Source organism: Lactuca virosa, chromosome 3 (assembly GCF_052849685.1).
Source record: "Lactuca virosa cultivar CGN04683 chromosome 3, Lactuca_virosa_CGN04683_v6, whole genome shotgun sequence".
Classification (NCBI taxonomy): domain Eukaryota; kingdom Viridiplantae; phylum Streptophyta; class Magnoliopsida; order Asterales; family Asteraceae; genus Lactuca; species Lactuca virosa.
The window spans coordinates 244,481,362-244,492,592 of record NC_136428.1 but is presented as its reverse complement, the minus strand read 5'-3'; the positions used below and the strand labels follow the sequence as shown (position 1 = coordinate 244,492,592).

General features: G+C 39.7%; 1 protein-coding gene across 1 annotated transcript; it reads left to right on the top strand.

Moving 5' to 3' along the window:
* The first annotated feature begins 9,195 nt into the window (after positions 1 to 9,195).
* Positions 9,196 to 9,806, top strand: LOC145164493 (uncharacterized). The gene is made up of 3 exons (XM_079083206.1): positions 9,196 to 9,212; positions 9,296 to 9,527; positions 9,606 to 9,806. Exons 1-3 carry the CDS (start codon positions 9,196 to 9,198, stop codon positions 9,804 to 9,806), a joined length of 450 nt encoding a protein of 149 aa, XP_078939332.1.
* The last annotated feature ends 1,425 nt before the right edge of the window (positions 9,807 to 11,231 follow it).

Below are 11,231 nucleotides of genomic sequence, written 5' to 3'. Positions count from 1 at the left end.
ATGAGGACTATTATCGTTTTGAGATGCACCAGGACTTGATGGACCGCTACCATCAAAGTGCTCGTCAAGAGCGATATGAAATAATCTCCTCCATGATAACAACCCGAATGAAGGATGGTGAACCCATCACGGGCCACATGCAGAAAATGCAAAGGTATGTGGACCGTTTACTGAAGCTGAATGTGAACTTCCTTGAGGAGTTAGCAATAGACATCATTTTGCACTCCTTGCCATCGTGTTATGATCAATTCCGCATGACATATCACATGAACAAGGAAGAAGTCACCCTCAGCAAACTTCAAGGACTCTTGAAGACCGCCGAAAGTGGTCCAAAGGGTAAGTCGGTTGTTACTACTCCTACTCCTACTCCAACTGCGGCCAATGTCTTGGCAATCGGGCATGGCAAAGGGAAGAAGAGAAAGAACCCTTCTAAGGGTACCAAGGGTAAGACCCTTAAAGGCTCCTCTTCAAGCAAAACCAAGAAAGGTTTTGTCACTCCTTCTGCTAACCCTAATGAGGCTGAATGCTTCTATTGCCATGAAAAGTCGCACTGGAAGCAAAACTGCCCAAAGTACCAGCAAGATTTGAAGGATGGGAAAGTAAAACCCAACCATGCAGGTATATACACTATATTGTCTAATAACTCACCTCATTCTAAGTCTTGGGTTCTTGATACAGGTTGTGGTATTCACATATGTTGTGATTTGCAGGGACTAAAAGAAGTGAGAATATGGAGCAGGGAAAGATAAACTTGATCATGGGAAACAGGAAAGCTTCACCTGTCACCAAGATAGGAGTTTATTACTTAGTGCTAAATAGTGGGTTTACATTAGATTTGAATAAATGTTATTATTCGCCAGAAATGGCAAGAAATGTTATTTCCTTTCATGCATCGTATAAACAAGGTTTTACCTTTTATTTTGATAATAATAATGGTAGTATTGATGCTTTCTTTAATGATGTTCTTTATTTTAAAGCATTACCTTGTGATGGCGTGTATGAAACTGTATCTGTTGTAGATAATCTAGGAAATAATGTATTGTGTATTAACTCTTCCACTAGCTTAGATAAAGCATCCTTATGGCATTGTCGTCTTGGACATGTAAGCAAGAAACGCATAGGCCAACTCCAAAAGGATGGAGTCTTGGAGTCATTTGACCTAAAGTCAGATGATAGTTGTGAATCTTGTTTGCTTGGTAAAATGACAAAGTCACCTTTTACTGGCACTTGTGCTAGGGGTGATGGTTTGTTGGACCTCATACACACGGATGTGTGTGGACCCTTCAGAACCGCCACAAGAGATGCTAATCGGTTCTATGTGACTTTTACTGATGATTTTAGTAGATATGGATATGTCTACCTAATCAAGCATAAGTCAGAAACCTTTGAGAAATTCAAAGAGTTTAAGCAAGAAGTGGAGAATCAGTTGGGCAGGAACATTAAGATGCTTCGATCCGATCGTGGTGGTGAATATCTTAGTACTGAGTTCCTGGACTATCTTATGGAATGTGGGATTGTCTCACAATTGACACCTCCTAGGACACCACAGTTGAATGGTGTAGCTGAGAGGCGCAATCGGACCTTGTTGGACATGGTTCGTTCCATGATGAGTCGAGCTTCGCTACCAATCTCATTTTGGGGGTATGCCTTAGAGACTGCCGCCCATATCCTTAATCTAGTCCCTACAAAGAAGGTTGCCAAAACACCTCACGAGGTGTGGACTGGAAAAGTTCCCAATCTAGACCACATCAAGATTTGGGGTCGCGAGGCTTTCGTGAGACACGAGACTCACGATAAGCTCGAGCCCCGAAGCGAAAGGTGTACTTTCATTGGCTACCCACATAAATCCTTTGGTTACATCTTCTACAGACCCAGTGATAATGTGGTCTTTGTAGCAAGAAGAGGATTCTTTCGAGAGAGAGAATTCATGAGCCAAGGAGACAGTGGGAGGCAAATTGACCTTGAGGAAATTCAAGAGTCAAGTGGTGAAGGAAACTCAAACCCTAGCCCTCAACCTGAGGAGGAAACTCCTGTTGAGCCGACTGAAGAATCTATACCTCTGAGGCGTTCCACCAGAGTTAGGAATGCACCTGAGCATTATTATGGTTTTCATATTACTGCAGAAGGTGAGACACTTATCAGTGATAACACACTGGTAAATCTGGATGAGCCTAACAGCTAAACGGAAGCCATGGCAGGCCCTGAGGCTGCTAAATGGTAAGAGGCTATGGATAGCGAGATACAATACATGTATGACAATCAAGTTTGGAACTTGGTTGATAAATGTACATGATCGTAAGATAGTTGGGTGCAAATGGATCTTCAAGAAGAAGACCGACATGGATGGTAATGTACACACTTATAAGGCACGACTGGTTGCAAAGGGTTATTCTCAAACTTTGGGAGTTAATTATGATGAGACCTTTTCACCAGTGGCCAAGATTAAGTCTATTAGGGTTCTGTTAGCCATTGCTGCATTTCATGATTATGAAATATGGCAAATGGATGTCAAAACCGCTTTCCTTAATGGAAAGTTGGCTGAAAATGTTTACATGGTTCAGCCAGAGGGTTTTGTCAGTACAGAGTACCCCAGTAGAGTGTGTAAGCTCGAGAAATCCATTTATGGATTAAAACAGGCACCTCGCAGATGGAATCTTTGCTTTGATGAGAAAGTCAAAGAATTTGGCTTTTCAAGGAGTGAAGATGAATCTTGTGTCCATATCAAGGCTAGTGGGAGTATAGTCAGCTTTTTGGTACTGTATGTGGATGACATACTACTCATAGGAAATGACATCCCAACCCTGCAGGAAGTAAACTCCTGGCTTGGGAAGTGTTTCGCTATGAAGGACCTTGGAGAAGCTGCCTATATCCTAGGGATAAGGATTTTGAGAAACAGGAGTAAAAGACTAATTGGACTTAGTCAAAGCACCTATGTGGACAAAGTGTTGAAAAGGTTCAACATGCATAACTCCAAGAAAGGAGAGTTACCCATCCAGAGTAACGCCAGATTGAGTAAGACACAAAGCCCTAGTACTGAGGCTGAGATAGCAGAAATGAGTCGAATACCTTATGCTTCAGCTCTAGGATCGATCATGTATGCTATGACGTGTACTCGACCTGATGTAGCCTTTGCTTTGAGCATTGTTAGCAGGTATCATGGGAACCCTGGCAAGGCACACTGGACTGCGGTAAAGAATATCCTCAAGTACCTACGGAGGACTAAGGACTGGGTCCTTACCCTCGGTGGCAGTGGGGACTTGAGAGTTGTAGGGTACAGTGATGCTAGCTTTCAGACTGACAGGGATAATTTCCGCTCTCAGTCGGGCTGGGTCTTTACTCTAAACGGAGGGGCAATTACTTGGAAAAGTTCCAAGCAGGAGACAGTGGCTGATTCCACTTGTGAATCAGAGTATATAGCAGCAAGCGAGGCAGCAAAGGAGGCTATATGGCTAAAGAACTTCATCGGAGACCTTGGAGTTGTACCAGCTATAAAGGAGCCAATGGAGATTTTCTATGACAGGAATAGTGCGGTTGCCTTAGCCAAGGAACCAAGAGATCATGGGAGATCCAGACACATTGACAGAACATATCACTTCATCAGACATCGAATAGAAGAAGGAATCCTCGTGGCAAAGAGGGTATCATCGGATGAGAACCCAGCAGATCCCCTCACGAAGGGACTGACTCGGGCTAAACATCTCCAGCATGCTCGGAGCATAGGGCTGAAGGATGATATTAGTTTTAGTAGTTAGATAATCTTGAAATTTGTAAAATGGAATTGACATTTGATGATAAATAAAAGCTGTTATTTATGAGTAAAGTGTTGCTATCTCTTGTCAATCGTTTACTATTATTTCTTTTTGCATGTTTTGACTTCCAGAATAATTATGTTATGGTTTATATCATATTATTCAAACTCTCCACAGTCGGTCATATGTTGGAAGTAGATATGAATCAAGACTGTTATGGGTTGGCTTGTAGAGGTTTAAGATGTTAGACAAAGCGGGGCTACAACACTCATGAGTGCTCATAAGTTCTGAGTATTGGATTCAACCTACGCTCACTTGTATCACTTCATGGAATTTATCTCGAGTGATCGTGAGACGGTAATATCATATAAGTCTTCAAACCTAGAGATATGATTTGTTGCCTATGAGTTGGTTATGCATTGATTGCACGAAAACGCATTGGTAACTCGATGTTATAAACCGTGCTTTTGTGTGTAATTCAACAAGTAGTAGAGCAAACATATGAGTCGTAGTTTATCTGTTCCTTCTAGGATTAGAAGCGATATATGGGCCCCTCGATGATTTTGTTTTGACCTATATACCGGGCCCGGTCAGAACTAAATTGATGTGTTCAGTTAAGTTCTATGTCAAACAAATCGAAAATCGGGAAACAAATGCTGGACAATAAGCAAGACCATGTTCCATGTATTTGTCTGCCTGATATCTAGAACAGAGGATTAGATGATCACTTATCTAAAATGGCGCTTCATAGTTCAACAGAGTTTAAAGAGCTACGATTGTTGATCGGTTCCTGAAGTCATACTTGCAACTATAGTTATTAGACTTATCCAAGTGGGAGACTGTTGGATATAGTGTCTAAGTCCATAACTATATTTGGTATGTACTTGACCCGACCCGGCATGGTCCATTTGGGTTGCACTTCACCCGAACAATTTATGGATAATCGTTTGAGAATAGTATAAGTTATGATTTATTAATATATTATAAGTTCTATTATATTAATATAAAATCATATTATTTAATTAGTATTGATCTATAATTAATATAGAATTAATTTAGAGATCAAAAGTATTACTAATTAAATATGGGCTCTTGTATTTATATAGTGTGGGCTAATGCTTATTTGGAATGGGCTAGGCTTGCATGGAAAGTCCATGGATACTCCATGGAGCTTTAACCCATGGATCTCATGGAAATGAAAAGACATGGGTATTAGGGTTTACATGGATGTAGCCCTAATCCACCACACTATATAAAGGAGGCTTTGGTTCTTGAAATGATACGAGTTGTGGTAAGTATAGTAAGAGGGCCGATTTCAAGTAGGTGATTACTATTCTCTCAAAGTTCCAAGTTTGTGGTGATTTGTGACTTCCATTTGAGGCATCCACATTATTGGTGCTAGGCTCTCAAACTCCAAGCAATCAACTACTACTACAAGGTAAGTAATTCTACTAGTTTTATTTGATTCAAGTACCCCATGCCATGCTAGTTAGGATAAGAACCTTGGAAAAATAATTATTTGCATGTATCTTAGTCAAACATAGATCCAAGTTTTCTAGGGTTGCATGTACACCATAGGAGTGTTAGAATGCTGAAAACCCATCAGTGGTATCAGAGCGTGGTTTGTTTATTTGATACTTGACGCAAAAAAAAAAAAAAAAAAAAAAAAAAAAAACTTGAAAATCGAAGTTTTGTTCAAAAGCTCGTATCAAAATTTCAAGTTTTGTATATGTACTTACGATTCTTGAAATTTTTGATATGAACATTCATAAACATATGAGTTTAGAAGATCATAGAAATTATGTGCTAATAATTGATTAGATTAATTCTTGATCTTTATGTGTTTTAATGGAGTCCATAACTAGTTCTTAAGTTATGGATAACCAAAAGTCACATTTATAAATAACCATTAAAAGAACACATAGGTTACAAAAATGAAGAGTCTTCATTTTTAATAACCATTAACTCATAAGTTATGAGAAATGAAAAGTTTTGAAAGTTTACAAAACTTGCCCTCAAGTTTTGGAACATGTAAAGTCATATTAAAAACTTTAGTTCCAACCCCTAGAATTTTAAAAGTTAAAATTCAACCCTTATACTTTATAATATTATAAGTTTAATAATATATTTATATGTATAAGATCAAGTCGTCTTACCGCTAGTACGCCTCATTCACGAAGCCGGTCTATAAGGGGGGTATAAGGTTGTTGCCTATAAAATGGCAACTTAATGGGTGTCCACTCTCACCCACCGCTTCCTTGATCGGTGGAGGGTCGTTAGCCGAACGGGTAGGACAAGGACTTATAAATTCTCATTAAAAGTATAATGATAATACTAAAGTAACTAAACTTTATTGAATTCCTAATCTTAGTTATTTTAGGAAAATGTGAATAAGGTGCTAATCCATGAAATTACACTTTACACTTTATTTAAGTCGTTAGTGGAGCGTGTGTGGTTAACCGGCACACTAACTTGAACTTAACAAGGTAGGTAAAGGGTGACTTAATGTTTATCATAGTATCGATGGAGCGTGTGTGGTTAACCGGCACATCGATTGAGGGGTAATACATTAAGGGTACCAAGTAATTTGCATGGTTACTTCACACCTTGTTTTGTGATCCTCGGCATCCCAGTCACAAAACTTGAAGGGCAAACTCGAGATTGAAACATGCCATTGATGAAAGTTCAATGAATCTCAAAGAATCTAGGAGTTTCTAAACCAATTAAAACCTAATTAAATATTTCGTTTTTCATGGTGGAAATTGGTGAATCGTCATTCACGTACCTTCAAATATCTTATAGCATAGATTACGGCATCCCTCTTCTAAGTTATAAAATATTGTGTTGGGTCCTAGCCTTAATATTACATTTGGGTGTTTTGTTAAGGACTATCTCTATATCTAATCCAATCTATTCCCTCTTCTTTTCAGATGTCTTCCAATAACAATGCTTCTGGCTCAAACCCTACTAGCTCCTTCTCTCTCATGAATCTTTGTGGGAGAGTCATCTTTGATGGGTCCAAATTTACAGATTGGATCAGAAACATCAGGATGGTCACTCGGTATGAGAACAAAGAATATGTTCTCGACAAGGAGCTGAAGGTACCCGAGCCAACTGCTACTCCTGAAGAGCTTGCTGAATATGAGGTACATGATAGGGATGCTACAAAAGTGGCATGCATCATGATGGCCACCATGACAGCCGAGCTCCAAAAGTCCTATGAGGACTATTATCCTCTTGAGATGCACCAGGACTTGATGGACCGCTATCATCAAAGTGCTCGTCAAGAGCGATATGAAATAATCTCCTCCATGATAACAACCCGAATGAAGGATGGTGAACCCATCACGGGCCACATGCAGAAAATGCAAAGGTATGTGGACCGTTTACTGAAGCTGAATGTGAACTTCCCTGAGGAGTTAGCAATAGACATCATTTTGCACTCCTTTCCATCGTGTTATGATCAATTCAGCATGACATATCACATGAACAAGGAAGAAGTCACCCTCAGCAAACTTCAAGGACTCTTGAAGACCGCCGAAAGTGGTCTAAAGGGTAAGTCGGTTGTTACTACTCCTACTCCTGCTCCAACTGCAGCCAATGTCATGGCAATCGGGCATGGCAAAGGGAAGAAGAGAAAGAACCCTTCTAAGGGTACCAAGGGTAAGACCCTTAAAGGCTCCTCTTCAAGCAAAACCAAGAAAGGTTTTGTCACTCCTTCTGCTAACCCTAATGAGGCTGAATGCTTCTATTGCCATGAAAAGTCGCACTGGAAGCGAAACTGCCCAAAGTACCAGCAAGATTTGAAGGATGGGAAAGTAAAACCCAACCATGCAGGTATATACACTATATTGTCTAATAAATCACCTCATTCTAAGTCTTGGGTTCTTGATACAGGTTGTGGTATTCACATATGTTGTGATTTGCAGGGACTAAAAGAAGTGAGAATGTGGAGCAGGGAAAGATAAACTTGATCATGGGAAACAGGAAAGCTTCACCTGTCACCAAGATAGGAGTTTATTACTTAGTGCTAAATAGTGGGTTTACATTAGATTTGAATAAATGTTATTATTCGCCAGAAATGGCAAGAAATGTTATTTCCTTTCATGCATTGTATAAACAAGGTTTTACCTTTTATTTTGATAATAATAATGGTAGTATTGATGCTTTCTTTAATAATGTTCTTTATTTTAAAGCATTACCTTGTGATGGCGTGTATGAAACTGTATCTGTTGTAGATAATCTAGGAAATAATGTATTGTGTATTAACTCTTCCACTAGCTTAGATAAAGCATCCTTATGGCATTGTCGTCTTGAACATGTAAGCAAGAAACGCATAGGCCAACTCCAAAAGGATGGAGTCTTGGAGTCATTTGACCTAAAGTCAGATGATAGTTGTGAATCTTGTTTGCATGGTAAAATGACAAAGTCACCTTTTACTGGCACTTGTGCTAGGGGTGAAGGTTTGTTGGACCTCATACACACGGATGTGTGTGGACCCTTCAGAACCGCCACAAGAGATGCTAATCGGTTCTATGTGACTTTTACTGATGATTTTAGTAGATATGGATATGTCTACCTAATCAAGCATAAGTCAGAAACCTTTGAGAAATTCAAAGAGTTTAAGCAAGAAGTGGAGAATGAGTTGGGCAGGAACATTAAGATGCTTCGATCCGATCGTGGTGGTGAGTATCTTAGTACAGAGTTCCTGGACTATCTTAAGGAATGTGGGATTGTCTCACAACTGACACCTCCTAGGACACCACAGTTGAATGGTGTAGCTGAGAGGCGCAATCGGACCTTGTTGGACATGGTTCGTTCCATGATGAGTCGAGCTTCGCTACCAATCTCATTTTGGGGGTATGCCTTAGAGACTGCCGCCCATATCCTTAATCTAGTCCCTACAAAGAAGGTTGCCAAAACACCTCACGAGGTGTGGACTGGAAAAGTTCCCAATCTAGACCACATCAAGATTTGGGGTCGCGAGGCTTTCATGAGACGCGAGACTCACGATAAGCTCGAACCCCGAATCGAAAGGTGTATTTTCATCGGCTACCCACAGAAATCCTTTGGTTACATCTTCTACAGACCCAGTGATAATGTGGTCTTTGTAGCAAGAAGAGGATTCTTTCGAGAGAGAGAATTCATGAGCCAAGGAGACAGTGGGAGGCAAATTGACCTTGAGGAAATTCAAGAGTCAAGTCGTGAAGGAACCTCAAACCCTAGCCCTCAACCTGAGGAGGAAACTCCTGTTGAGCCGACTGAAGAATCTATACCTCTGAGGCGTTCCACCAGAGTTAGGAATGCACCTGAGCATTATTATGGTTTTCATATTACTGCAGAAGGTGAGACACTTATCAGTGATAACACACTGGTAAATCTGGATGAGCCTAACAGCTACACGGAAGCCATGGCAGGCCCTGAGGCTGCTAAATGGTAAGAGGCTATGGATAGCGAGATACAGTAAACCTTGTATCTTCATATCTTCATATCTCCATATCATCTTTGAAATGAAAACTTACACATCTTTTTTGTACCTAATCTAGATCATGCCTAATAGAATGTGAGAAAATTGGATGTGTTGGAGACACATGCTTTCCACACTGCAACTTCTCATCTAATGCCACCTCTCAGTATCTACAATGGAAACAATGGGATTGTCAAAGTGATTGTAGATATCATTGTATGCTAAAAAAGGAGCAAGAAAGAGCATCATTAGGTCAAAAACCAGTCAAGTATCATGGAAAATGGCCTTTCAAAAGGGTATTCGGAATTCAGGTTTGTTCATTCCCATTAATCTTAACACCTCAACTTTGATTCTAAATAACATTTAAAAATTAAATATTTTTTTAACAGGAGCCTGCTTCTGTTGCATTTTCTGCTCTCAATTTAGCAATGCATTTTCATGGGTGGCTTTCTTTCTTCATTCTTTTGCATTACAAGCTTCCTATGAAATTAGATAGAAAGCCTTACTATGATTATGCTGGTTTATGGCATCTATATGGGCTTCTAGCATTGAATTCATGGTTTTGGAGTGTTGTTTTTCATAGTAGGTGAGTTTATATTTTATAAGGGTATGTTTGGTATGATGGAATCGGAATGAAACCACAAAGGAATGGAATCAGTCATTACATTCCAATTCCATTACCATGTTTGGTTCAACTGAATTACCCCAACCCCATTATCTTATTTATTTCTTAAGGGTTTACCCTAAGAATTAACTATCACTCCTTCCTAAGGATTCATCCTAAGGAATAGACACGAAGTCACCTCGTCACCGGGGTTTATACAACGGGCACTAAGTCCATAGCTGCCAAGGTTTATTCAACATGTGCTAAGTCCATAGCTCTCATTTATCGACAATATTACTCACAGGTATTCCCCCCCCCCCTACGATACACGTCAATGGGTTTTTAGAGTACAGCTGATGAACATATAGTTCATATACCTACAGGTTGCGGGCCTGATAGTGTTCCACAGACCGTCTAGAATAGTCCATGGTTGTCATCCATACTCTGCTGAATGACGGGGGCCCATGTTTGGGTAAGGGCTTTTCTCATATTGCACCACTCACGCCAACGTTTGTGTCACACCCCAAAACCGGAACGGCGGAAACGTTCTGGGGTGGAGGACGTCATGTACAGTATCATAACAATGCATAATAGTAAAGACAAGCAACAACATCCATTGCATTAACATAATAGTTTTAATACAAGTGTGTTATGTATAGTATGTAAGACACCAAAATGAATTATCAAAATAAAAGATGAGTCTTGTATGTGCTCCATCTTCTCAAAAGCTTCATCGGTATCTCTCTACTGATGACCTGAGAATACAAATTAATTTGAAAGAGTTTATCAGCATAAAGTTGGTGAGTTCATAAGTTTTTAGTGTCATTGCTTGTATAAAAATGTTTGTAACAACGTAGTGTAAATGTAGTAATGGATTCCATATGTTTGTAAATAGTGTATTCCCTAGAAAATCCTATATTTTGCAGTAAAATGTAGTCTTCAACCAAGACCCGACTGTTTGTATGTTTGTTCTTTTGTAACAGTAAGAGTTTTCCCCAGTGAAACTATCAGTATGAAAATATAGTTTTAGACTTCACTCATGGAAGATGATTACAAAATAAATGTATTAGGGGAAAATAATGTTTTTCCTCAGCAGTGACACAGCTGGTCATAAAGTGATAAAATACAGACTCCAGGTAGTACTAAATGTACAGTACACCTCGGGGAGTCTAAGGTAATGAAAATGTAGACTCCAGGTGGTATTAAATGAACAATACGCCTCAGAGAGTCTATTTTGCCTTTAATTCTTAATTGGTTAATTAAAGGTTTGAATGTGAACTCGTATGTAACCATGCTGATCGACGGCTGAATAACTGATGACCCTCTAGGTCATATGTAGTGAGGTAACATTCTGTCACCCCTTGGCCTTATCGGTTGGGACTGTATCTAGCAATTGGGGTGTGGGAGTGTC